The sequence below is a fragment of the Vitis riparia genome, chromosome 12 (assembly GCF_004353265.1).
Source record: "Vitis riparia cultivar Riparia Gloire de Montpellier isolate 1030 chromosome 12, EGFV_Vit.rip_1.0, whole genome shotgun sequence".
In the NCBI taxonomy this organism is placed as follows: Eukaryota; Viridiplantae; Streptophyta; class Magnoliopsida; order Vitales; family Vitaceae; genus Vitis; species Vitis riparia.
In genome coordinates, this window is record NC_048442.1 from 14027486 (window position 1) to 14048451 (window position 20966).

The following is a 20966-nucleotide window of genomic DNA, read 5'->3' on the forward strand; positions in this document are numbered from 1 at the left end:
TATGTCTTGGGACTCATCCTTACACACTCTAAAGGAAGAAGAGAAATCGTTCCAGGCCCTCATTTTATTATCACGTTTCAGAGCTTCTAGAGCCCATCTCTTCGAAATTTGCAAAATATGATAATACCCAAGTTTTTATGTGTTCTTCAGAAAAATTGCACAAAGCTATTTGTGGAGATCATAGCATCCAACCCTATTTTCTATCAAAAGGATTCTTCTGTACTTAAGCTCAAAGGCTTCAAGTCAGTTGGATTCAAATCAGTCCAACTTGGCTCCAGTGTGGACTTCATTGCTGAAAAATATAATTGGGATAGATTGCAAAGAGAATCAATTATTAACCCAAATCAACTACTCAAAAACCGTTGAAGTAAAAGGCAAATCCGTTTAATACTCAAAAGGCAGATCATCCTTGGAAACCTCATCTTTATTGAGTGTGAAATCAAAAGGTTTGAAAAGGTGACACAAAACAGAGTTAAGAATGGAGCAGGGCCTCCTCTATAGACATCATCAGATGGGGAAAACGAAACTATCTCCAGCTTCGCATAGGCATGAAGTCCAGGAGTGAAGTTTATGCAGGCTCAGGGTATGTCTCTAGGCCATAGCTGTGTCCCTTTACATGATGGAACACGAGTCAGGATGACTGTCGGTGTATTCGTGATAATAGGGTTCGATAGAGGGCATATACACATGCAATGATGGCTCATTTTTCTTTCCTTGGTTGTCTTTCTTTTCCTCTTTCTTCTCTCCCACAACGCTCACGCTCACCAGCTCTGCAAACCCCACTTTCTTCCTGAGCAAGGTGGTGAGAGCAACAGCATCAATTCCCTCCCCTGTTACCTCTATTTGATTCTTTTCTTGTCCTTGCAAAGCTGCTGATTCAACCCCTGCAACCCCCACTGCAACCTTCAAGGATTTGGAGCGCGACTTCTCCCCATTCATAGTGACCTTAATCACCACCTTTTTCTGCAACCAATTAAACAAACCAAGTTCACATTAGCATACTTCTCTCACCAATAATTTTATAAACTTGACAAACTGCTGCTAAATCATATACATACCTTCATGGTCTCAGTCCCAGCCTTGGAATTGGCCTGTTTGGAGACACTTGTGATTGTGCATATGCAGCTGGGAAAGGTGCCCAAGCTTTGTGAGATGTGGTGACTCATTTATAGGACTCTTGGGATGATTACAGAGAAGTATCCCAATGGGACATTTGATGCAGTAAGAAACTGGTATTTTGCCACCGTCAAACAAATGGCAGCCACGTTTTAGTGCAATGTAAACTACGTCACAGCTTCCATGCGGTATCCCAGAAGGAGAAGGCTCTTGCAGTAGTTAGATTTGTTTTTAGCACAAGTCTTCCATGATAACCGTCTTTCCTGAAAAAATATACACCTAATGGCCATGTGCTTAGAGATTGGCCTACAAAGACATTATTCAGCCAAAGTCATTAATTTTATTGTTGAAAGAGGAACAGTAATTGTTCCAAAAATAATCACTTCTTCCCTTCCTATACCATCTCTTCATTTCAATTTTGATTAAGATTCTCCAAAGAATCTCTTGACTTGGATGGAACAAAATATATATCCAAGTTGACTAGCCAACTCTTGTATCAACCTCGCTCAAATTCCATTCTAGTATCAACAAGAGAGATACAGGATTACAGACAGGGAATCCGATGATGATTTATATTGAATTGAATGTAACAGGAAAAAAGAAAAAGAAAATTGCAATCCTGGAAAAAACGTCGCAGTCATTGTGTTATTATGTATGTTTTAGTCCCCCTTTCGGCATACACAAAAAGAGAATATTGTCTGACTTCCTATAAGTTCTTCGAAGCAATTAAATTTACTCGGTTGTGGAGGGTATATCATCAACTCCTTGTTTTCATCAAAAGAAATTCATGCTTAAGCTTAAGGCTTCAACTCAGTTGGGTTCAAACTAGTGTAACTTTACTGGGGTCTGAACAGTTTACCTATGATGTCAGATGAACTAATCAAACCATTGAAGTTAAAGCCTGAAGTCTTATTGAATAGAGTACCCAGATGCACAGAAAGTTGACTGTACTTACAAATCTAATCTTTGTGACAAGAGAAGAGGTGGGGGAGCGAAAAAAAAATCACAGAAAACAGAGTAGGCACTGCATATTTAACTTGCAGTTTTGATTTTAGTATTTTACAGAGCAAAGAAGGGAGTGAGCTGAGCCTCCTTTGAAGAAATCATCGAGTGGGGAAGGGGAATTATCTCCATCTGTATTCAACAGAGTGGCATAAAGACCTGCAGTGAGGTTTATGCAGTTGCAGGATATTAATCTCTTTACATGATGGAGCATGAGTCTGCGCGGTTGTAGACCGGGTAGATTGGGTAATGAGAAACAACAGACTCATAGGGATATGAATTCCAGGCATATACGATCTCATTTTTCTTTTCCTCTTTCTTCTCTGCAGAGCCCACGCTCAACAGCTCTGCATGGCCCACGTTCTTCCGGAGCAAGGAGGTGAGAACAGCAGCATCAATTCCGTCCCCTATTACCTCTACTTCATCCATCTCTTTACCTTTAAAAGCTACTGATTCAACCCCTGAAACAACTGCAATCTTCATGGCCTTGGAGCGTGACTTCTGCCCATTCATAGCCACCTTGATCACCACCTTTTGCTGCAACCAAGTAAACAAACCCACCCCATATCAGCATATAAATCTCCCTCAACAAAATATAGTTTTATAAACTTGACAAAGTTGCAGCAAATCGTACCTTCATGGTCTTGATCTGATTCCGGTTCTGGGTCTGGGTCTTGGAGTCTGGGTGTTGGTGAGACTTGTGACTGTGAACCTGGGGAGAGCGCCGCTGTTATTTGTCGCTGGGAGAGATGCAGAAGACTTGAGAGACGGGTCATATATTTATAGGACTCATGTGGGCCGAGTCATAACCGCGTGTGGGATTAAAAGCTCGACTTAGTCTCCTGCAAGGACAAGGTTCTATACTATATTTGATTTAGCAATAAGCCCGCCCGCCCGCCCGCCCAGCCCCCCGTCATAGCCGTACTAGATTTTTCAAAAAATAAACTGAACTCAATCCACTCATTTTTTTCTTTTAAGGTTTAAATATTATTAGGTTTATCAGAGAAAAAACCAAAACTTCCAGTTTCTGGGTTATCAACTCTTTAAACCAATGAAAACCCTATGCGATGTGCTACTAGTCAACTACCAGTCAATAAGGTTGGCTCATCTCTAATGGGCCTACAAAGACGAGCAATCAAATTTGGAGATGGACAACTTATCAGCATACCTCGACATACACCAAATCATATTAATATCAATACTTAAAGATGAAAATGATGACATGGTTAACACTTGGACTATTCTATGCTATCTCACGAATTTTCAATTTCAACTTGTATAGCAAGAGGAGGGCGGTGGCCCTTCTGCTTTAATCACCACTGAATCTCTTGACTTGAAATGAAACAAATCAGCCCAGCCTTAATGGCTAGCTCTCCATGTATCAATCTCATTTAATTTCATTATTTGTAAGTATTAGGAATAGCTTTGTCGGGTTGACGTGTTGACCCTGTTTATTGTATCAGATGATGTAGCATAATCACCTTTAAAATCAACGACTACTTTTATTTAAAAGAAATCTCTATCAGCCATTTCAATATCATATCGAATTTTTTATTTGAATCCCTGAAATATATGGTAAAATTTGAACCCACCCTTGAGAGAGGTCATAAGCACATGAGATCAAGGAATAAAGTAATAATACCTTTGCTTGTCAATATAAGATCATATAAGCATCATTTGGTGCAAGCAAAGAATGGTCATGCATTCAAGAGAAACGAGCGTCACAGGATTAAGACCCTATGTCATTGTTTAATATGGGTAAAGATTCAGAGGATTTAGAAGCACTTCTGTATTAAATGAAGTGCTTTGGCTTATTTCTGTGAATGGAAGAACAAAAGAAGGAAGGAAGAAAGACCAAGTCATGACCCCAAAACAGGGGTTTAGGTGAAGACCCTTGGGTTGGCGTATCGATAATTTCATGTCCTGAAAGGAGGTCGCCAAAGCATACTTTTCAGCTTTTCAAACCAGAAGAATAGTAAAGTGGGGTTACAGATGAATTGGAAGTGTGAAAGCAAGCAGTCTCCTTTCCTAATATATAATCGTTGACCATAAATGAGGACGCGGTTTGGCCACGACTTCTTAAGTTCAAAACTTGGCCTTATAGACAATTGGAGCCTCTTCCTTCCATGCGTCTCATCAGGCACGGGCCATCTGATTTCAAGCTCTTGTAAGAGTCAAATATAGAAGCTTCTTCCAAGAAAAGAACAAGGGGGAGTTTGGTAGACCGGATAATCGTGGTGGAAAATTCTCCTTTCATTTTCTTTTTTTTTTTCCTTTTTTGGGTTCTTAAAACAAGAACAGGAAAGAAAGGGAGGTCACCCCCCTAATGCCCATGTGGCTGTGGCACTCATGGAGTCATGGTAAAATATATCAAAACTAAATTGGGAAAATATCTTTAGAAAAGTATGATGTTAAACTAAAAATTGAAACTATCTTTTGAAAAAATAAATCTTCAACTTTTAAAATTTATGTTGCCTTTTTAATAGATAATTTTGTATAATATAACTATAATGAAGTTATTTATTGAAAAAACCAATTTCTTATTGACTCCGATACATCCCAAGTTAATTTTAAAAATATTTATTAAAAAAAATCATTAAAAAAATTTAAAAGTAAAAAAAAAAAAAAAAAAAGGTCCAATTTAGGATTGTGGGCTGGTTCACACTTGATTGATAGGTTTGGGAAATTAAGCTTGCATTGCTGTCTCCAAATGATTACTAACATTAATTTTCAAAGAATATTGATGAAGGAAAGTGTTCCAGAATTTGGTGCAAACTGAGACAAATAAAGAGTACAAGAGACCAAAAGGGGGTACTTCAATCTATGGGAAAATGAATCACAATGGAAACCGGAGAAAACCAGGAAGGAGAATAGCCCAATTAATACACCTTCATCATGGGCTGAAGGCTACCTGATGAACTCAGAATGGGAATTGAGCTGGTGAGTAGGGTGAGCTATCACTGCCTTGCAAGTGAGCAGAGCCTGAGAAAAGTCCAAACGAGGAGAGAGCTAAGCAAGAATATATATCTACATATAATCAGTCCTGAATGCGAATGTTCAATCTCCTCAGCCAGATGGAGTGAATGGTCATGTGGAAAACGTCAAATCTCTGTGGAGCTGCATTCACCATAAAATGCCTTTGGACCTGCTTCACCCTCCTGTACATTCTCAGGTACTGAGTTTGGGATATGCCCATCAGTATCCTCTTGATATTGGCTATGTCTCTCACCTGCACTTGCACTGCAAATGACTTCCAGTTGAGAACATCATTGAAGGGGGGTACATAGTTGTCTGAGATCAATACTGGTACGCACTCAGCATATATAGCTTCCACAACTCTCGGGCTCGCCACTTCATAGCCACTGGGGCACAGGCAAAACCTGCTCTTCTTCAACATTGAGTCATAAGATACACCATTAGGAAGCTGGTCATACACTTGCAAGTCTTTGTCTTTGTCCTTCCACTGCTCCAGAAGCAGGTACCTGATGTGTCCGTGTAAGCGGCCTGCGAAGAAGCCGAGAATGGGGCGGCGAGATGGGGAGAGACCGCCAAGAGGCCCACTCATTTCTCCAGTCCTAAGATGGATTTCTGGAAATGACACATCTTTAGAGGGATTGAATCCTTCAGAAGTATTAGCATTGCACAGCACTCTGATGGAGTTGTTGTATAGATATGGAACAGAGGTCGATGCCCGCGGTCCCTGGATAGAATTGGAATTCTAGTTGAGCATTTATGCCTCGAGAAACAAAGAAAATTTAAGAAGCGTACATAATTTGAAAACTTACCCAATCATGGCAAGAGAGCATGAAATGATCAGCACCAAGGCTTCGATTCCAGAAGGGGTGGTTGTGGGATATGAGGTTGATGTAGTCAATGACTGTATTCTCAATGGCATGTATTTCATGGGAGTCCGGCACATACAGGTACTGAACCATCATCACCACGCTGAATGGAAGAAAGTAGAGGAGGGCTTGGTCCGGGTCTGTGGTTCGATAAACGCTTCCCTTTTCCATTTCATGGATGAATCTTCCCTCTGTAGAGTAAATGCTCTTGCATGGACCATTGTGAAACATCGGAGGTTCTCCTTCTTCATATACATATATCTTAAACAGCTTCTCCATTTCAAGATAACTCCTACAATATGTAAATGAAATCAGTACTGTATATCACATCAGAACAAACGTACATAATATAATTCTAAGGGAAATTTTGAATTGAATTCGTACCTGTGAAAGGCGTTTGCATTCCTGTAAATGGGACCTTGTGGAACATAATCAGGGTCTTCATGTGTTGATTTCAGACTCCCATTTCTAGCAGCTTCTCTTATGGAAGACCGGGCTCTAGCCAAACCTGCCTCAAGTCTCTCTAATTTGCTGTATCTCTTATCTTTCCATGTCTCTTGCTTTTTCTCCTAAGAGTCCACATCATAAAGAAGTCAATATATACAAAGTTCCCCATAGCTAAACGATTAAAAAGGCAACCATCATTGACTAAAGAAGTAAACAAATTCTCACCAATGGAGGTTGAAAATACCGTCCTCCCGCGATGTGCACGTCGGGCAATGAAGCATTGAATGAGGAAGAAGCAGATGAACTTAATGCTGTGGACGGAGGAGGGTTAATCTCTTCCGGGTTCCATGAAAAAGAAAATGAAAACCACGAAGAATTCAAGGCACGGGGAATACTAGAAACAATCACCAATGTTGAGATCAGAATAAGTAAAGGAATCAGAGATAAAAGAATAAGAATTAATGGTTTGTTAGAACCCATCTGCATCTTCTCACCATCACAAACCAACCCCCTTCCTACAGTGCAGATTAGACTAGAGAAGGTGTAGGAATAGTGAGTGGGTATATCGTGGATTCATTTCTTCAAAGTAAGTTATTCCTTGCTGCAAGTCAGTATTATTCTGATAAAACATACAATATTCTATAGCAAGAGGCTACTTGGGTGGCTGACTTTTTCATGTAATATATTCATATAATACACTTCCTTTAAAATGAAGTCTCCCAACAGCCTAAGCTTCATGAGTCATTGCTTTATGGGGAGTGAGAGAAAACACGGAAAACTATTCAAATCAGTAGGAATGAAGAAACATATGAAGCTAATCCCAATGAATCGCTACAAACTACAAAGCAATGCATTTGCATTTTGCAACTCAGCAATATGAGAAATTCAAATGCACTTGTGGGGGATCGGGGAGATGCCTCGATCGGTTTATTTCCAATGCCCAAAAAAATGGGGCTTGCTTCACGTTCACGCAAAGCCTTGAATTGAGTATTTTTTTTTTTATTGGCCATTAATCTATGCTTTCATGATTAAAACAGAGGTTGTACTTGGGAAGGTAGGCATCAAATCCATTCAGAGATACCAATTTACAGGCTTACATTGTAATTCAAAGGTCCTTCAATAGTATTCATGGCCTTGGAAAACAAAGGAGTGTACTATATTAATTAAATAAAAGCAAACCAAGTACATACGATGTGTATAAAAGAAGAAAAACAAAGAACCAACATATTAATGATGAAGTTACTTTAGATCTGATCATCAAGAGATTGATATTAGAAAATTTTTGGTTGCTTCAAAATCCGTAAAGATCACGAAGTTTATGGGCATCTTCACCTGGAAAATACAGTCAAAATAACCAAAACAGCTCCATTTTTGCATCACAAATAGCTCTTTGCAGTGCATTTTGGCAAGCAATTATGAGCCTATGAACTGGTTTTAATCTTACTTTATGTTAGTGACACTGTCCATATTTTATGTTCTCTGTGTATCATCTGCCCCTGCAATATATATACTAGATCAGTCATGCGATTCTAAATGGCTACATTCAATCTTCTAAGCCAAATTGAGTGAATTATCATATGGAAGACGTCAAATCTCTTGGGAGGATTGTTCACCACAAAGTGCTGTTGCACCTGCTTCACTCTCTCCTGCATTCTTACATATCGATCTTGAGGTATTCCAAGTAAGATTTTCTTGAGGTTTGGTATTTCATTCACCGAAACTTGAATCGAGAACGATCCCCAATCAAGAACATCGCTGAAAGGAAGGACATAATGCTGTGAAATCAACACCGGAACACACTCTGCATAAATAGCCTCCACAATTCTCGGGCTTGCAACTTCATGCCCACTTGGGCAAATGCAGTACTTGCTCTTCTTCATCAAGTCAGGATAAGAAAGCCCCTCTGGGAGAGTTTCATAAACTTGTACCTGTTCATCTTTTTCCTTCCAATGCTGCAGAAGTGCAGGCCTAATACGGCCATGTAATCCACCTGCAAAGAACGCTAGAATGGTTCTCTTAGATGGGGGCAAACCACCAGTAAGGCCTATGGTTTCCCCAGCTATCAGATTGATTTCAGGAATTGATGCATCTTTCCTTGGATTAAAGCGCTCAGACGTGTTGGCGTTGCATAATAATCGGATGGAATTGTAGTATAGCTGAGGGACATACCAGGTTGCCCGAGGCCCCTAAATTCCCAAAAATTTTAACCATATGAGACTAAGGAGAGTAAGGAGAATGTTAGTGAACAATATTCTAACTTACCCAATCATGGCAGGAGAGCATGAAATGATCAGCTCCAAGGCTTCTGTTCCAGTATCGATACTTTTGCGATATAACCTTAACATAATCAGATACAACATGCTTCATGACATATTTGTCGCGAATGATTGGGTCGAATAGGTGGTGAATGATCATGACAACACTGAAGGGAAGGAAATAAACGTGGGCTTCATCAGGGTCCTGGGTCCTGAAGTGAGTGTCTCTTTCCATTAAGCTGAAGAACACTCCTTCTATGGAGTATATGCTCTTACAAGGACCATTGTGAAATAGCGGCGGCTCTCCCTCTTTATAGATGAAGATCTTAAATAGTTTTTCCATTAACAGGTAACTCCTACACAATTGAAACCAATAGGAGTAAAATTAAAAGTCAGAATACCAGATTGAAAGAGAGTCATGGAGATGGTAATCCTTCATCCTAAAAGATCTGTAATTACAGTAGCTTTTGGCACCCTTTAAATACATCACAATTCTAGATTGCCATAAGGCCAGGGAACAGGAAAGTGATTATAAAAAGAGTTCTTCTCTTGGTAGCAATGATGGAGAACAATATTTCAAACACTCAAAGCTTGTTTGGAAATATAATTTTGTTTTTTAAAACTATTCTCAAAAGATGTTTTTTGAGAACTATTTTAAAGAAATGTCACCTTCAATTTTGTAAAGAAGAGAGTAAAAAAGATATGAATGGCTGGATACAAGGACTGGAACTTAAGAAAGTACCATTTTTCCTTGAAAATCTGCATTGCAATCTTCTTGGAAACTGGGGTTTGAGAGTATCTTATTACTCCATTTCTTTCGATTAATTGACTAGGAACTATGAATTGAAATAGTTTATTCTCGATTTGGAGAATTGATAAGAGGGGTGATCAATACAAGGACATAAAAGATCAGATGTGTACCGATGGAAGGCAGTAGCATTCCTGTAAATGTCGCCTTGTGGAACATAATCTGCACCCACAGGGGCTGAAATACTGCTCCAGTTTGTGGTACCTTCTCTTATCAAAGCTCTTGCTCTTGCAAGACCAGCTTCAACCCTCTCCAATTCTGCATCTCTTCGCCTAAGCCTTTCCCTTACAGATTTCTCATTCAAACCATTTCCCGGATTCATAAATTCCTTCTGCCTCATTGCATCCTGAAAAAAAGCCCCTTAGATTAGAGGTAATGAATCATCAAATACAGAAAGTAGAACATAAATGACAATGAGGGGAACAGAACTGTGTGATTGGAAATCCACGGAGAAGGAAAGGATGATGAAGTTCTAACACTAGTCGTCCATGGCCATGGAGGAGACCCCTTCAAGCCCCTTGTTAGAACTAGTGCAGAGACAAGAGCTAAAGAAGCTCCCAAAAAGAGAAGCACATATAAGTTCCTTGTATGAAATTGCCTCATCTCTCTCCCTGATCTTGCAAAGCAATCAAATGTCTTTGATTTCCAAGAAAAGTCATAGCCCAGTCTGATTAAATGGCATGGTAATGAAAGAATGATACTGAAAAAAAAATCAAATGAAATCAAACCAAAGGCAATTCATATCTAATCAAAACCCTCTCTTCTCTTCTAAATGAGGATGCCGCCAACAGTGGAAAAGAACACCCAAATGCAACCAAGGGTCTCTACTTCTACCCCCAAATGAGTATTTTGCATGAATTGCAACCAACTCTGATCATAGACTAGTGGGTTCTGCAAAGCACCCAAACCCAAGTTGAGTTTGACTAAGGCTTCAAACTTGGTACGTTTTTTTTCTGCCAAACAAAGTGGTGCCAGTTTCAGAAAAAAACCAATTTCATTTGTTGAGTTCTCCAATGATGATTCCATAATTGGGGTGTAGGAAAAAGAAAATTAGGATGTATATAACTAGTATTTTGTCCTGATTTTCTATTTTCTTCTTCTTTTTCTGTGTGCTTAAAAATGGTATGCTCGTTTATGATGAAGGCCTCACATCATTCAGATGGAAACAACAGCTGGCATAATAAAACTCTTGTAATTCGGCAGTAATTGAGTATTTATGCTAAATTTTCTCATGGGATTTACCATTTGAAATCAAGGGTATACTGGTGAGGGGTGACTGCTAACTGAATTCAGTCATTTTCACAATATCATCTTTCTTTTTCTCTTAAGAAAGAACAGTCATTATTGATGGAAACATTTTGTATTTTTCTTCTTTTTGTCATTCAAAGATTTAAAACACTGTGATGAGAACTTTGGGGATATCTTGGATTTCAAGCACTAAATGACAGATTCAGCAGTGAAATTAATGGCTCCTGGTCATTAATAAATGCAAACCGCACCATAGAAGTTTAGGAGAAATACAGGCTTTCACACGTTGATTTCCATCAGAAATTTTGTTGATCCATCCATTGCCATATGTGCCCTCAGATCATCAGTTTAGTCACATATAGTAACTAGTTTATAAGCCTTTGAACATTGATGTCTTCCATTTCAAGAGTTGAGGAAAAGTTGTCCCTGTGTCATTTCTGTGCAGACAGTTTGGATTGAAGGGATGGTCGTATCTATTATTAGTTGTGGATCAAATTGGATTAGTGGGTTCCATTGATTCCTTGCATTATTGCTTATATATGCTTTTACCAAACACAGAAACTAAAGCACCTATGATCATGTTCAGAAGTAGCTCTTTCTAGACAATAATCAAGAACCTCTTAATTGTTTGTGGAGGGGAAGTAATTCTCATCACTGCAACATTAGATCTTCCGTAAGTCTGTCAGCCCATAAACTTGTCATGACATGGTTGTTTGTTACGAAGAAGGCTCACAGAAGATGGTTCTGAGGACAGCCCTCAACAATGTAAAGGATCAGTCCAACCCACTAATTATCAGTAATTAAGCTAATCGATATTTTAGTATTAATTTCACAATGGGACTTTAATTTTTATTATGAAATACTAATTAATATTTGACGATCACAAGATTCCAGTCCTCCTAACAATCCATTTTCAACTGGGGCTGGAAAGTATATTTTAATTTCTTGATGGTTTTCTTTTCTTCAGCCACCCAGAAGAGTACCAAAACCACACCTTTGTTGTATACTCACTTAAAATGCAGACGGTTCATCACAGGTAATATCCCTTCAATTTCATCACTGAGACTTCCACTAGATACATTGTCCTCATCATCATCATCTTTGCTTTCCCAAGTAATAACAGAGAATTTGAAGGTATAGCAGTCTTTGAGAGGGAATGTTTTGTTACTCTTGATACCACCACCTCTCTTGTTATGATACCCAGGGTAGTCCTTTTGAAATTCTACTTTCTCTTTCAACTAAAGACCGGCTCCCTTGGCTAGTTTCTCCACCTTCCATCTATTATAGGGGAAGTCATCTCTGTGTGTGACATGAACTTCCCCTCCACTGCTCAGCATCTCACTTGCACTCTCAAAGAAAGCCTTCAATAGCTCTCTGTGCATCCTGATTCATTTCCACAAGAAAACATAATAAATACGAATCAAATAGTGAATCATAACCATAATTAAGCTTGCTGACCTGCAGAATTGTTTGTACCATTTGAGAGAAGCAACTGCACTTGATGAGTTGGACATTTCTTTCACATAACCATGGGAAATGGCCAGCATGAGGGAAGTTAAAGACAATAACATCAAATTCCATGTGTATTAGGGTGGGATGTCTGCTCATTTCTTTCACATCAACTTCATGCAAAACTAGACACCCTAATCTTTTTAGTTCTTCCAAATGTGTTTCACAGCTCCAATGCTTAGTATACACCATCTCTGCACAAAGACACCAAAAGAAAGAAGAAAAAAAATGCAAATTATGTAGGGACCCCTCCCCCTAACGACACGTGGCACACAGTTCTATCCGGATCAGTGCCATCCGGATTCCCCCAAGAGGACACATGGCACGCTTCTCCTATCCGGACTCCCTGAAATAGAAGCACACGGCACTCGCAAAGCATCACATCCGGACTGCCGCCATTTCTCATCCGGCGACCTTTCATATTCTATCCGGATATGTTTATCCGGATCATCGACCAAAGTAAGCATGCCTTACTACGTCATTCTGACATCCTGTCACAATTCACATCCCGACCCCTGCAGAGTGAAAAGACAGAAGTGACGGCAAGTCACTTCCCACGATCTCTGACAGTCACGGCATCTCCCACGATCTCTGACAGCCGCCCGTAGGGTAAGGATGTCCCTGCCACCACCTAGTGGCATCATGGTGAACCAAAAAGCCTTCCATCATTTATGGAGGAGAGAGAACTTCTGATGCTATATATATGAACCTTCGCACAAAGAGGAAGGTAGGCTCGCAATACCTATTAAAAAGCCAACTGATTTATCTCTCTTTCCATGGCTAACAAAACCATCAGAGGGTGTGTCCGGACACCCTGTTCGGATGCCTTTTGCAGGAACGGTTGAGTCAAGAACATGTGTTGGTTGAGATCGTGTGTTCATCCATTTGGCAACTACGTGGATCGCCAGGAACGCGAGGCCTCAACATTGGTGCCGTCTGTGGGAAACTTTTTCGTCGATTCAGTCACCGGCAAAGATGGCCACACCTTCCAGAAGCCATTCATCGGCTAGAGGAGAGGAAGATAATTTTGAATGGCGCGAAGCCATCGAAAAAAGACAGTTAGCAAGCGAGCGACAACTGCAAGCTCTCATCCAAGAAACGACGAGACTAAGAGAGGAAAACGCAATATTACGTATTCAAGCATCATCGACAGGGCCTCCCCGTCGTCAGCATTCTAAAGGCCAAGTAGCCAACTCAAGGCCTCATCCAGAGTCGATTTACCCCGGAACAGCGGGGGTAATCCCTGAAACGCGCAACACTAGGCCACATGAGCCACACACACCCATGCCTCGAGCTCCTCATGAGGAAAGCTCCGACTCCACTCGTTTCTCATCTAAGAGACAACGTGACAGAAGATCCTAGTTGTCGGGCGCGATGCATGCAAGACTGGGTCCCCAGGATCCTGGCAGGCCCAAGCCGCTGATAGCCACCACATGGGGAGTGCACCATGATCCTACGGTCACCCCCATACCACAAAACGTTCTCCCGCACCGTGACCCCTTGGTCACCCCCATGGTGCAGAACGTTCCCCCGCACCAGGCGGTACAATCAACTGGGAGAAATCCCCCAAACGAGCCACCCATGGGCTCCATCAGCAAAAGGCTGGATGACATGCTCTCCACGCCTTTCTGCTCTCATATCATTCATTACGAGCCCCCAAGGGGGTTCCTCATACCAAAATTCTCCACATATGATGGGTCCAGCGACCCCTTCGACCATATCACGCATTATCGACAGCTCATGACGCTCGATATAGGCAACGACCAGTTGTTGTGCAAAGTATTCCCCGCCAGCCTACAAGGGCAGGCTCTCTCATGGTTCCATCGCCAACCTCCCAACTATGTGGATAATTTCAGGGACCTATCAGAAGTCTTTGTAGGACAATACCTATGCTCTGCTCGGCATAAGCAGAATATCAGCACCCTACAAAACATAAAAATGAAGGATAATGAATCCTTAAGGGAATTCGTAAAGCGATTTGGCCAGGCTGTCCTATAAGTGGAGGCTTGCAGCATGGATGTTGTCCTACAGATCTTCAAGCGAAGCATCTGTCCAGGCACTCCATTTTTTGAGTCACTAGCTAAGAAGCCTCCCACGACGATGGACGACTTGTTTCGACATGCGAACAAATACTCAATGCTTGAAGATGACGTGCGGGCAGCCACCCAGCAAGTGTTGGTTGCCGGACAGCCGTCCAAGGGTAATACAGAAGGAAGCGCCAAACTTCCGGACAGGCCAAGGCCATCCGATCGAAGGCAAGAAGGGCCAAGTCGCCCGGAAATGCCACCCCTCACACCTCTCTCCATAACTTATGAGAAGCTTCTCCCTATGATCCAAAGCATGTCCGATTTCAGGTGGCCTAGACCCCTCGGATTGGATCCATCCAGAAGGGATCATAACAAGAAATCCGCTTACCACAAGGAGCATAGCCACACAACGGAGACATGCAAAAGCCTTCAATATTTGGTGGAAAGGTTTATAAAGGCGAGACATTTAAGGCAATACCTCCGCTCATATGCCAGAGATAAAGACGCCTCCCGGAACCACAACTCTAGAGCCCCCGCGGTTCCAGCCGCCCCCAAAGCCGTCATAAACTACATTAATGGAGGCCCATCGGATGAGGAGTTCAACTCCAAACGAAAAAGACAGAAATTGTTGTGAGAAGCAATGGTGCGTGAGCGTGTCAACTTCATCCGGCCTGGGATAACTGGAGGGGGGCGGGGGGGGGGAAGCCCGCCCCATAGACGGAACAATCACTTTCCCATCAGTAAACCCCACACGGATATTGCGGCCACACCGTGATGCCCTCATTCTATCCTTAGGAATGGACAAGTTCGACGTAAGACGCATCTTAATTGACCCAGGCAGCTCAGCCGATCTGGTGCAAGCATCGATCATAAGCCACATGGGACACAATTTAGTTGGTCTCGAAAACCCTGGAAGGATTTTGTCCAGATTCAACGGGGCATCAACTATTTCCTTAGGAGACATTGTGCTGCCAGTCCAAGCTGGCCCAGTCACTCTCAACGTTCAATTTTCGGTGGTACAAGATTTATCACCCTTCAATGTTATCTTGGGGCGCACATGGCTGCACTGCATGAAAGTCATCCCCTCCACATATCATCAGATGGTAAGCTTTCTTACTGAGGATGGGCAAATCAACCTGTACGGCAGCCAGCTAGCCGCTCGCCAATGCTACCAGATAGTAAGAGAAGCAGGGACCAGTCAGGAGAATGAACCCCTCCCTGAGTCCACTCACGCACTTGACCAATAGCAGTCATTGTATCCGGCGGACAGAAATCCCCCGGTAGCAGATCCCTTGCAAACAATCCAAATTTCGAAAAAGGATGCTCACCTTACTCATATCAGTTCCCTCTTAACGCCTGAAGAAACCCAGAACATCCAAGACGCCCTCCGACAAAACCATGACGTTTTCGCGTGGGCGCACTCTGATATGAAGGGAATTCACCCCTCAATAGTCTCTCATAAACTTAACGTTTTACCAACAGCGAAACCCATCTGGCTGGGATTCCCCGCCTCTAACAATGAAGCAGAATATGAGGCCATCTTATCTGGATTGGACCTCGCTCTGGCTCTATCTGTCTCCAAGCTCCGGATTTATAGTGATTCTCAACTCGTGGTAAGACACGTCCAGAACGAATACGAAGCCAAGGATGAGCGCATGGCGCGATACTTAAACAAAGTAAGGGACACCTTGCAGCGATTCACCGAATGGACGATTGAAAAAATCAGGCGGACTGAAAATTCACGTGTCGACGCCCTGGCGGGCATAGCTGCTTCCCTTTCCCATCAAGGAAGTTATACTATTGCCTATATATGTGCAAGTCAAACCTTCCGTCACAGAAACCTCCACTTGCAACGCCATTAAGGCAAACGAAACAGACGACAAAGGCTGGATGAAAGTCATCATCGAATACCTCCGGACAGGCACCCTGCCCGAAGAACCCAAGCAAGCACACAAGATCCAGGTGCAAGCCGCCCACTTCACCCTGATTGGGGGGCACTTGTACAAGCGATCCTTTACAGGTCCCTATTTCAGATGTCTAAATCATTCAGAGGTGCTGTATGTATTAGCTGAATTGCACGAGGGAGTATGTGGAAATCATTCCGAAGGGCGGTCTCTGGCGCACAGGGCCCATTCGCAAGGTTATTATTGGCCTACGATGAAAAAGGATGCGGCAGCATATGTCAAAAAATGTGACAAATGTCAAAGGCATGCCCTCATTCCACATATGCCATCAGGAGAATTGAAACCAATCTCAGGACCCTAGCCCTTCGCACAGTGGGGCATGGACATAGTAGGACCTCTACCAGCTGCAGCCGCCCAGAAAAAATTCATGCTCGTTGCCACGGATTACTTCAGTAAATGGGTAGAAGCTGAAGCCTACGCTTCCATCAAAGATAAAGATGTCACCAAGTTCGTATGGAAAAACATCATCTGTCGCTTTGGAATCCCTCAAACCATCATAGCCGACAATGGTCCACAGTTTGATAGTAGAGTTTTCCGGAATTTCTGTTCAGAACTAAACATCCGGAACTCATACTCCACGCCGTGTTATCCTCAAAGTAATGGGCAAGCAGAGGCCACAAACAAGACACTAATCGCTGCCTTGAAGAAAAGACTCGAGCAAGTTAAAGGAAAATGGGTGGAGGAGCTACCCGGCATCCTGTGGGCTTATCGAACCACACCCGGACGTCCAACAGGAAACACTCCCTTCGCCCTCGCATACGGTATGGACGCAATCATTCCTACTGAAATAGGTCTACACTATCCGGACCAAGGCAGGAAGGGAGAATGAGGCAAATGCAGAGTTAGGAAGAAACTTGGACTGGGCAGACGAAGTAAGAGAAACTGCAGCCATCCGGATGGCAGATTATCAACAAAGGGCATCAGCTCACTACAATCGCAAAGGAAGGCCCAGAAGCTTCAAAAATGGTACGCTAGTCCTTAGGAAAGTTTTCGAAAATACTACTGATATAGGAGCAGGAAAGTTTCAAGCCAATTGGGAAGGCCCATACATAGTGTCTAAAGCAAGTGAAAGTGGAGCAATCTACAAAAGCTAGACGGAACCCCATTGCAACGACCATGGAATGTATCTAATCTAAAACAGTATTATCAATGAAAGATGAGACAAAAGATAGAAACACAATTTGAACGAGTATATTTTATTGATACTTGTGAAAAGTTGCATACAAAAAGGTCTCCGGACTACAAAAATACAGAGAGAATATAGCAGTAAAAATTACAAAAAGAAAAAAAAAAAACTCTCATTGAGCAGGCTTGCCGCGCAGCTTCTCCTCTTCACCCGGAGGAATTGAAGGGACATCCCGCTTGATGCCATGTTTCTTCATACAGCAGCGATAGCCGAAGAAGTACATTTCATCAACTTGCTTCTGGTAATCTGCTTCAAGTTCCTCCCTTTCCGCAGCAAACTCACCCTCCAGCTCTTCTTTTTGCGCTGATAAACGCAACTGCAACTCTTCTCTCTACCTCTTCTCAATGGACACCTCTGTCCGGAGTTGCCTCACCTCCCTCCTCAAAAGAGTCATCTCGTCCTCCGCCTCAAACAGGCGGACGTCTGTAGATTCCTCCCGGCTCTTTGCCTCAGCAAGCTCTTCCCGTAGAGCCTCGTTGTCCTCTCGAGCAGCGGATAAACTGGCTTCAACCTGCTCCAGTCTCAAGCGCAACTTCTCTTCATCATTTTTGCGCTGAGAGACGAAAGACTTTGTATAATCAGCAGTCTGCAGCAGGTCAAAAAGAAGATCACGTTGATGAGCCATGCCGCGAAGACCACTCACCAGCTGCACAAAAATACACAAACAAAGGAAAGTAAGGTTACAAACCATGTGACAAACACATCAGTATGGCAATGTAAAGAAGAAGCAAATTATACCATTTCCACCGTCTCGAACATCTTTGCTGAGGGCACTGCAACGTCTGAGCCGGATGGAATCCGTTTCAACTTTTCTTCCAACTCCGCGTAGCTGAAAGGGCTAGCGGAGATGCAAGCTACATCATCAACAGGACTTCCCCCCAACGAGGCATTAGAGAGTGATTCCTCCTCCGGATCCACAGCCTCAACATTCTCGGCCGATTGGGTCTCTCCGGGTGAGACCCCATCCGGGACCAGCACTGGGGTGGTTGGGTTCTCTGCCGCCACCTCCGTCTCACTGCCCTCCGGGAGACCCTCCTGGATGGATGAGCAGTTAACTTCGATGGTTTCCAAAAACCGATCCTAAAGCCGCCCGACGAGGCCAGACTTCAAATCACGCGCCGGACGCGACCTCCTTGTGGCTGGTCCCTTCACCAGCACAAGGGCATGTGGGCTTGGCTCACAAGAAGGCAACCCTTGACTTTCTGCCCCCATTTCTGCCGATGGGGGTGCTGAGGGAGGCAATGTTGTAGCACAAAGGGTCCCGACTGCATCCGCATCCGGATGGGGAGAGTCAGGCTGATTTATCGAAGTAGCCTCCTCAGCCAGAGCAGCCAGACGCCCAGCCACTGTCATCGAAGGCCCCGAATGGTTTAGACCCGCAAGATGACCGGAGCCGCTTGAGATAGAAGGCGGGATGGGGTTTTCTGGCTCTCTTATTGTTACTTCCTTTGTATAAATTGAAGGGGGTGGCATAAACTCCTTCGGAGGAGTTGGCACTTTTATTTCTTTCCCCTTATTTAGAACCAGCTTCCTCTTCTTTGTCACTGGAGCATCAGCGGGTGGAGAGGACGCGGACCGTTTGCTACCTGGAGCCTTCCGCAAGAGCCCTTCTTGTTTTTTCTTCTCCCGCTTATTGAGACGGGTTTTGCGTTTCCGGGCGTCTGTCTTCCGCATCTCCGCATAAAATGGAAGGTCTTTTAAAATATAGTGCTCCCCAGGCACTAACTTTTTTGGCTGCTTCCTGGGGAGAATATTGACAATGTATGGTTGGGGCTCCCGGACAATGGACAGCAGGTTCCGCGTAGTAAGCAACGTCTCATGATGTCTCTCAGTGGCAGTAATATCAAATAACTTGTTCAGACGAGCGAATGACGCTTTTTCTACCCACTCAACTACGCGACCCCTCTTGTCCGGACTTGCATTATCAACAAACAAAGGCATTAAGCCATCTGGTAAACCCCAGCAAGAAGAACAACAGAACGAATGTCGGGCAAAACCCGCAAGCTGTCTTTCCCGGAAGCACCAACGAATGGTTGGGGGAAAATGGCCTCTCCGGGTGCTCCAGTAGCCCCGCCCAGGCACCCCGGACCAGCACATGTCCCTTTGCCCCCCCCCCCCCCCCCCCCCCCCCCCCCCCCCCCCTTCGTCGAATCCGACAGCTCAGTCACCAGTTGAAGGGAAGACAGATGGGCAACCATGCTAAAAATATCATTTTTACCTTTCTTAAGGGAATAGACAAAAAGAACCTCCAGCAACGAGAGCTCTAAGTTGAAAAGCATGCGCAGAATGCTGCATCCCATCAGCACCCGGACTATATTGGGGTGGATGTAGGCTGGTGGAATCTGAGTAAAATGAAGGAATTCCTTAAATAGAGACGGCAGGGGGAACCGGAGCCCAGCATTAAACTGCTTCTTGGTAAACACGATAGCATGGTCTTCTGCTTTATCAGTCGATATGGCTTCTCCATCCAAAAACTCCACGAGCACGCTATTTGGGATGAAGAACCTTTCGCGAAACTCCTGCACACTCAGCTTATCCACGGATTTCTCGGCATGAGCATCGTCGGGCGAACGAGGTGAAGTAACTTCCTTGGTTATAGACATTTTTTAGCCTAGGGCTGAAAATAGAATCTGCATGAAAGAAATACCAAACAGTCAAAACACAGACAAAAATCCCCCCCGGAAAAAGACATGGAAACCAACAGCAACACTCCGTCGCAAGCAACTTGCCCAAAGCAAGCCAACAACAAACCACAAAGCAAACACAAAACAAAGCAACAGCAAAAATAGCGCACGTACCGAGTGTAAAGCAGGGAAAAAGGGTTGACAACCGCAAAAGCAGTCACCGTCGTAAAACACGAATATCGCCGGCAGAAAACCCTAGAGCTTCACTCGAAAAACGAAGATACGCAAAAGATAGAAGAAGCAATGACAAAGAAAACGCAGTAGGAAAAATGCAAGAGGAAGGCACAGTCTGCTATTTATAGGGAGACAGTCCCTTGGTATCCCAAACGCACAGCTACGCTATCATTGAAACGACATGCTGCCTAGGAATACCCAGAAACAACGGCTCATCATAAATGCTCTTCTGACTCTTCGCCCTCGCTCGCCACATGGCCCAATAAGCCCAAACAGTCGCATCAGTTTTCAAAAAAGCAATCATTTTTTAACCCGCCCATTCTGCCCGGGCAAAATAGGCAAGTTAAAAGGGGGCATTGTAGGGACCCCTCCCCCTAACGACACGTGGCACACAGTTCCATCTGGATTCCCCCAAGAGGACACGTGGCGCGCTTCTCCTATCCGGACTCCCTGAAATAAAAGCACACGGCACTTGCAAAGCATCACATCCGGACCGCCGCCATTTCTCATCCGGCGACCTTTCATATTCTATCCGGATATGTTTGTCCGGATCATTGACCAAAGTAAGCATGCCTTACTACGTCATTCTGACATCCTGTCACAATTCATATCCCGACGCCTGCAGAGTGAAAAGACAGAAGTGACGGCAAGTCACTTCCCACGATCTCTGACAGCCGCCCGTAGGGTAAGGATGTCTCTACCAC

At 43.4% G+C, this 20966-nt stretch overlaps 5 protein-coding genes across 5 annotated transcripts; 1 reads left to right on the forward strand and 4 right to left on the reverse strand.

Moving 5' to 3' along the window:
* Positions 1–405: 405 nt before the first annotated feature.
* LOC117926172 (heavy metal-associated isoprenylated plant protein 16) lies at positions 406–1907 on the reverse strand. Its single transcript, XM_034845251.1, has 2 exons — positions 1059–1907; positions 406–963 (listed from the first exon to the last, which is right to left on the reverse strand). The coding sequence occupies exons 1-2, from the start codon at positions 1164–1166 to the stop codon at positions 613–615; spliced, it is 459 nt and encodes a 152-aa protein (XP_034701142.1). The 5' UTR covers positions 1167–1907; the 3' UTR covers positions 406–612.
* A 97-nt stretch (positions 1908–2004) lies between these two features.
* LOC117926173 (disease resistance protein Pik-1-like) lies at positions 2005–2881 on the reverse strand. Its single transcript, XM_034845252.1, has 2 exons — positions 2753–2881; positions 2005–2655 (listed from the first exon to the last, which is right to left on the reverse strand). The coding sequence occupies exons 1-2, from the start codon at positions 2756–2758 to the stop codon at positions 2317–2319; spliced, it is 345 nt and encodes a 114-aa protein (XP_034701143.1). The 5' UTR covers positions 2759–2881; the 3' UTR covers positions 2005–2316.
* A 1981-nt stretch (positions 2882–4862) lies between these two features.
* On the reverse strand, positions 4863–6972 carry LOC117927074 (probable glycosyltransferase At5g03795). Its single transcript, XM_034846471.1, has 4 exons — positions 6633–6972; positions 6345–6529; positions 5904–6252; positions 4863–5818 (listed from the first exon to the last, which is right to left on the reverse strand). Exons 1-4 carry the CDS (start codon positions 6891–6893, stop codon positions 5156–5158), a joined length of 1458 nt encoding a protein of 485 aa, XP_034702362.1. The 5' UTR covers positions 6894–6972; the 3' UTR covers positions 4863–5155.
* A 964-nt stretch (positions 6973–7936) lies between these two features.
* LOC117925982 (probable glycosyltransferase At3g07620) lies at positions 7937–9810 on the reverse strand. Its single transcript, XM_034845077.1, has 3 exons — positions 9584–9810; positions 8670–9018; positions 7937–8593 (listed from the first exon to the last, which is right to left on the reverse strand). The coding sequence occupies exons 1-3, from the start codon at positions 9808–9810 to the stop codon at positions 7937–7939; spliced, it is 1233 nt and encodes a 410-aa protein (XP_034700968.1).
* Positions 9811–14240: 4430 nt separating this feature from the next.
* LOC117925983 lies at positions 14241–14888 on the forward strand. The gene has a single exon (XM_034845078.1). The coding sequence runs from the start codon at positions 14241–14243 to the stop codon at positions 14886–14888; it is 648 nt and encodes a 215-aa protein (XP_034700969.1).
* The last annotated feature ends 6078 nt before the right edge of the window (positions 14889–20966 follow it).

What these genes read in the sequence shown, in the direction of transcription:
- LOC117926172 (XM_034845251.1), bottom strand. Translation starts at nt 1,166, where the DNA reads ATGAGTCACCACATCTCACAAAGCTTGGGCACCTTTCCCAGCTGCATA. An exon ending in CTGGGACTGAGACCATGAAG is followed by an intron (nt 964 to 1,058) that starts GTATGTATATGA and finishes AATTGGTTGCAG; the next exon opens with AAAAAGGTGGTGATTAAGGT.
- LOC117927074 (XM_034846471.1), bottom strand. Translation starts at nt 6,893, where the DNA reads ATGCAGATGGGTTCTAACAAACCATTAATTCTTATTCTTTTATCTCTG. An exon ending in AATGCAAACGCCTTTCACAG is followed by an intron (nt 6,253 to 6,344) that starts GTACGAATTCAA and finishes TACATATTGTAG; the next exon opens with GAGTTATCTTGAAATGGAGA. An exon ending in TGCTCTCTTGCCATGATTGG is followed by an intron (nt 5,819 to 5,903) that starts GTAAGTTTTCAA and finishes AATTCTATCCAG; the next exon opens with GGACCGCGGGCATCGACCTC.
- LOC117925982 (XM_034845077.1), bottom strand. Translation starts at nt 9,810, where the DNA reads ATGAGGCAGAAGGAATTTATGAATCCGGGAAATGGTTTGAATGAGAAA. An exon ending in AATGCTACTGCCTTCCATCG is followed by an intron (nt 9,019 to 9,583) that starts GTACACATCTGA and finishes TCAATTGTGTAG; the next exon opens with GAGTTACCTGTTAATGGAAA. An exon ending in TGCTCTCCTGCCATGATTGG is followed by an intron (nt 8,594 to 8,669) that starts GTAAGTTAGAAT and finishes TTGGGAATTTAG; the next exon opens with GGGCCTCGGGCAACCTGGTA.
- LOC117925983 (XM_034845078.1), top strand. Translation starts at nt 14,241, where the DNA reads ATGGATGTTGTCCTACAGATCTTCAAGCGAAGCATCTGTCCAGGCACT.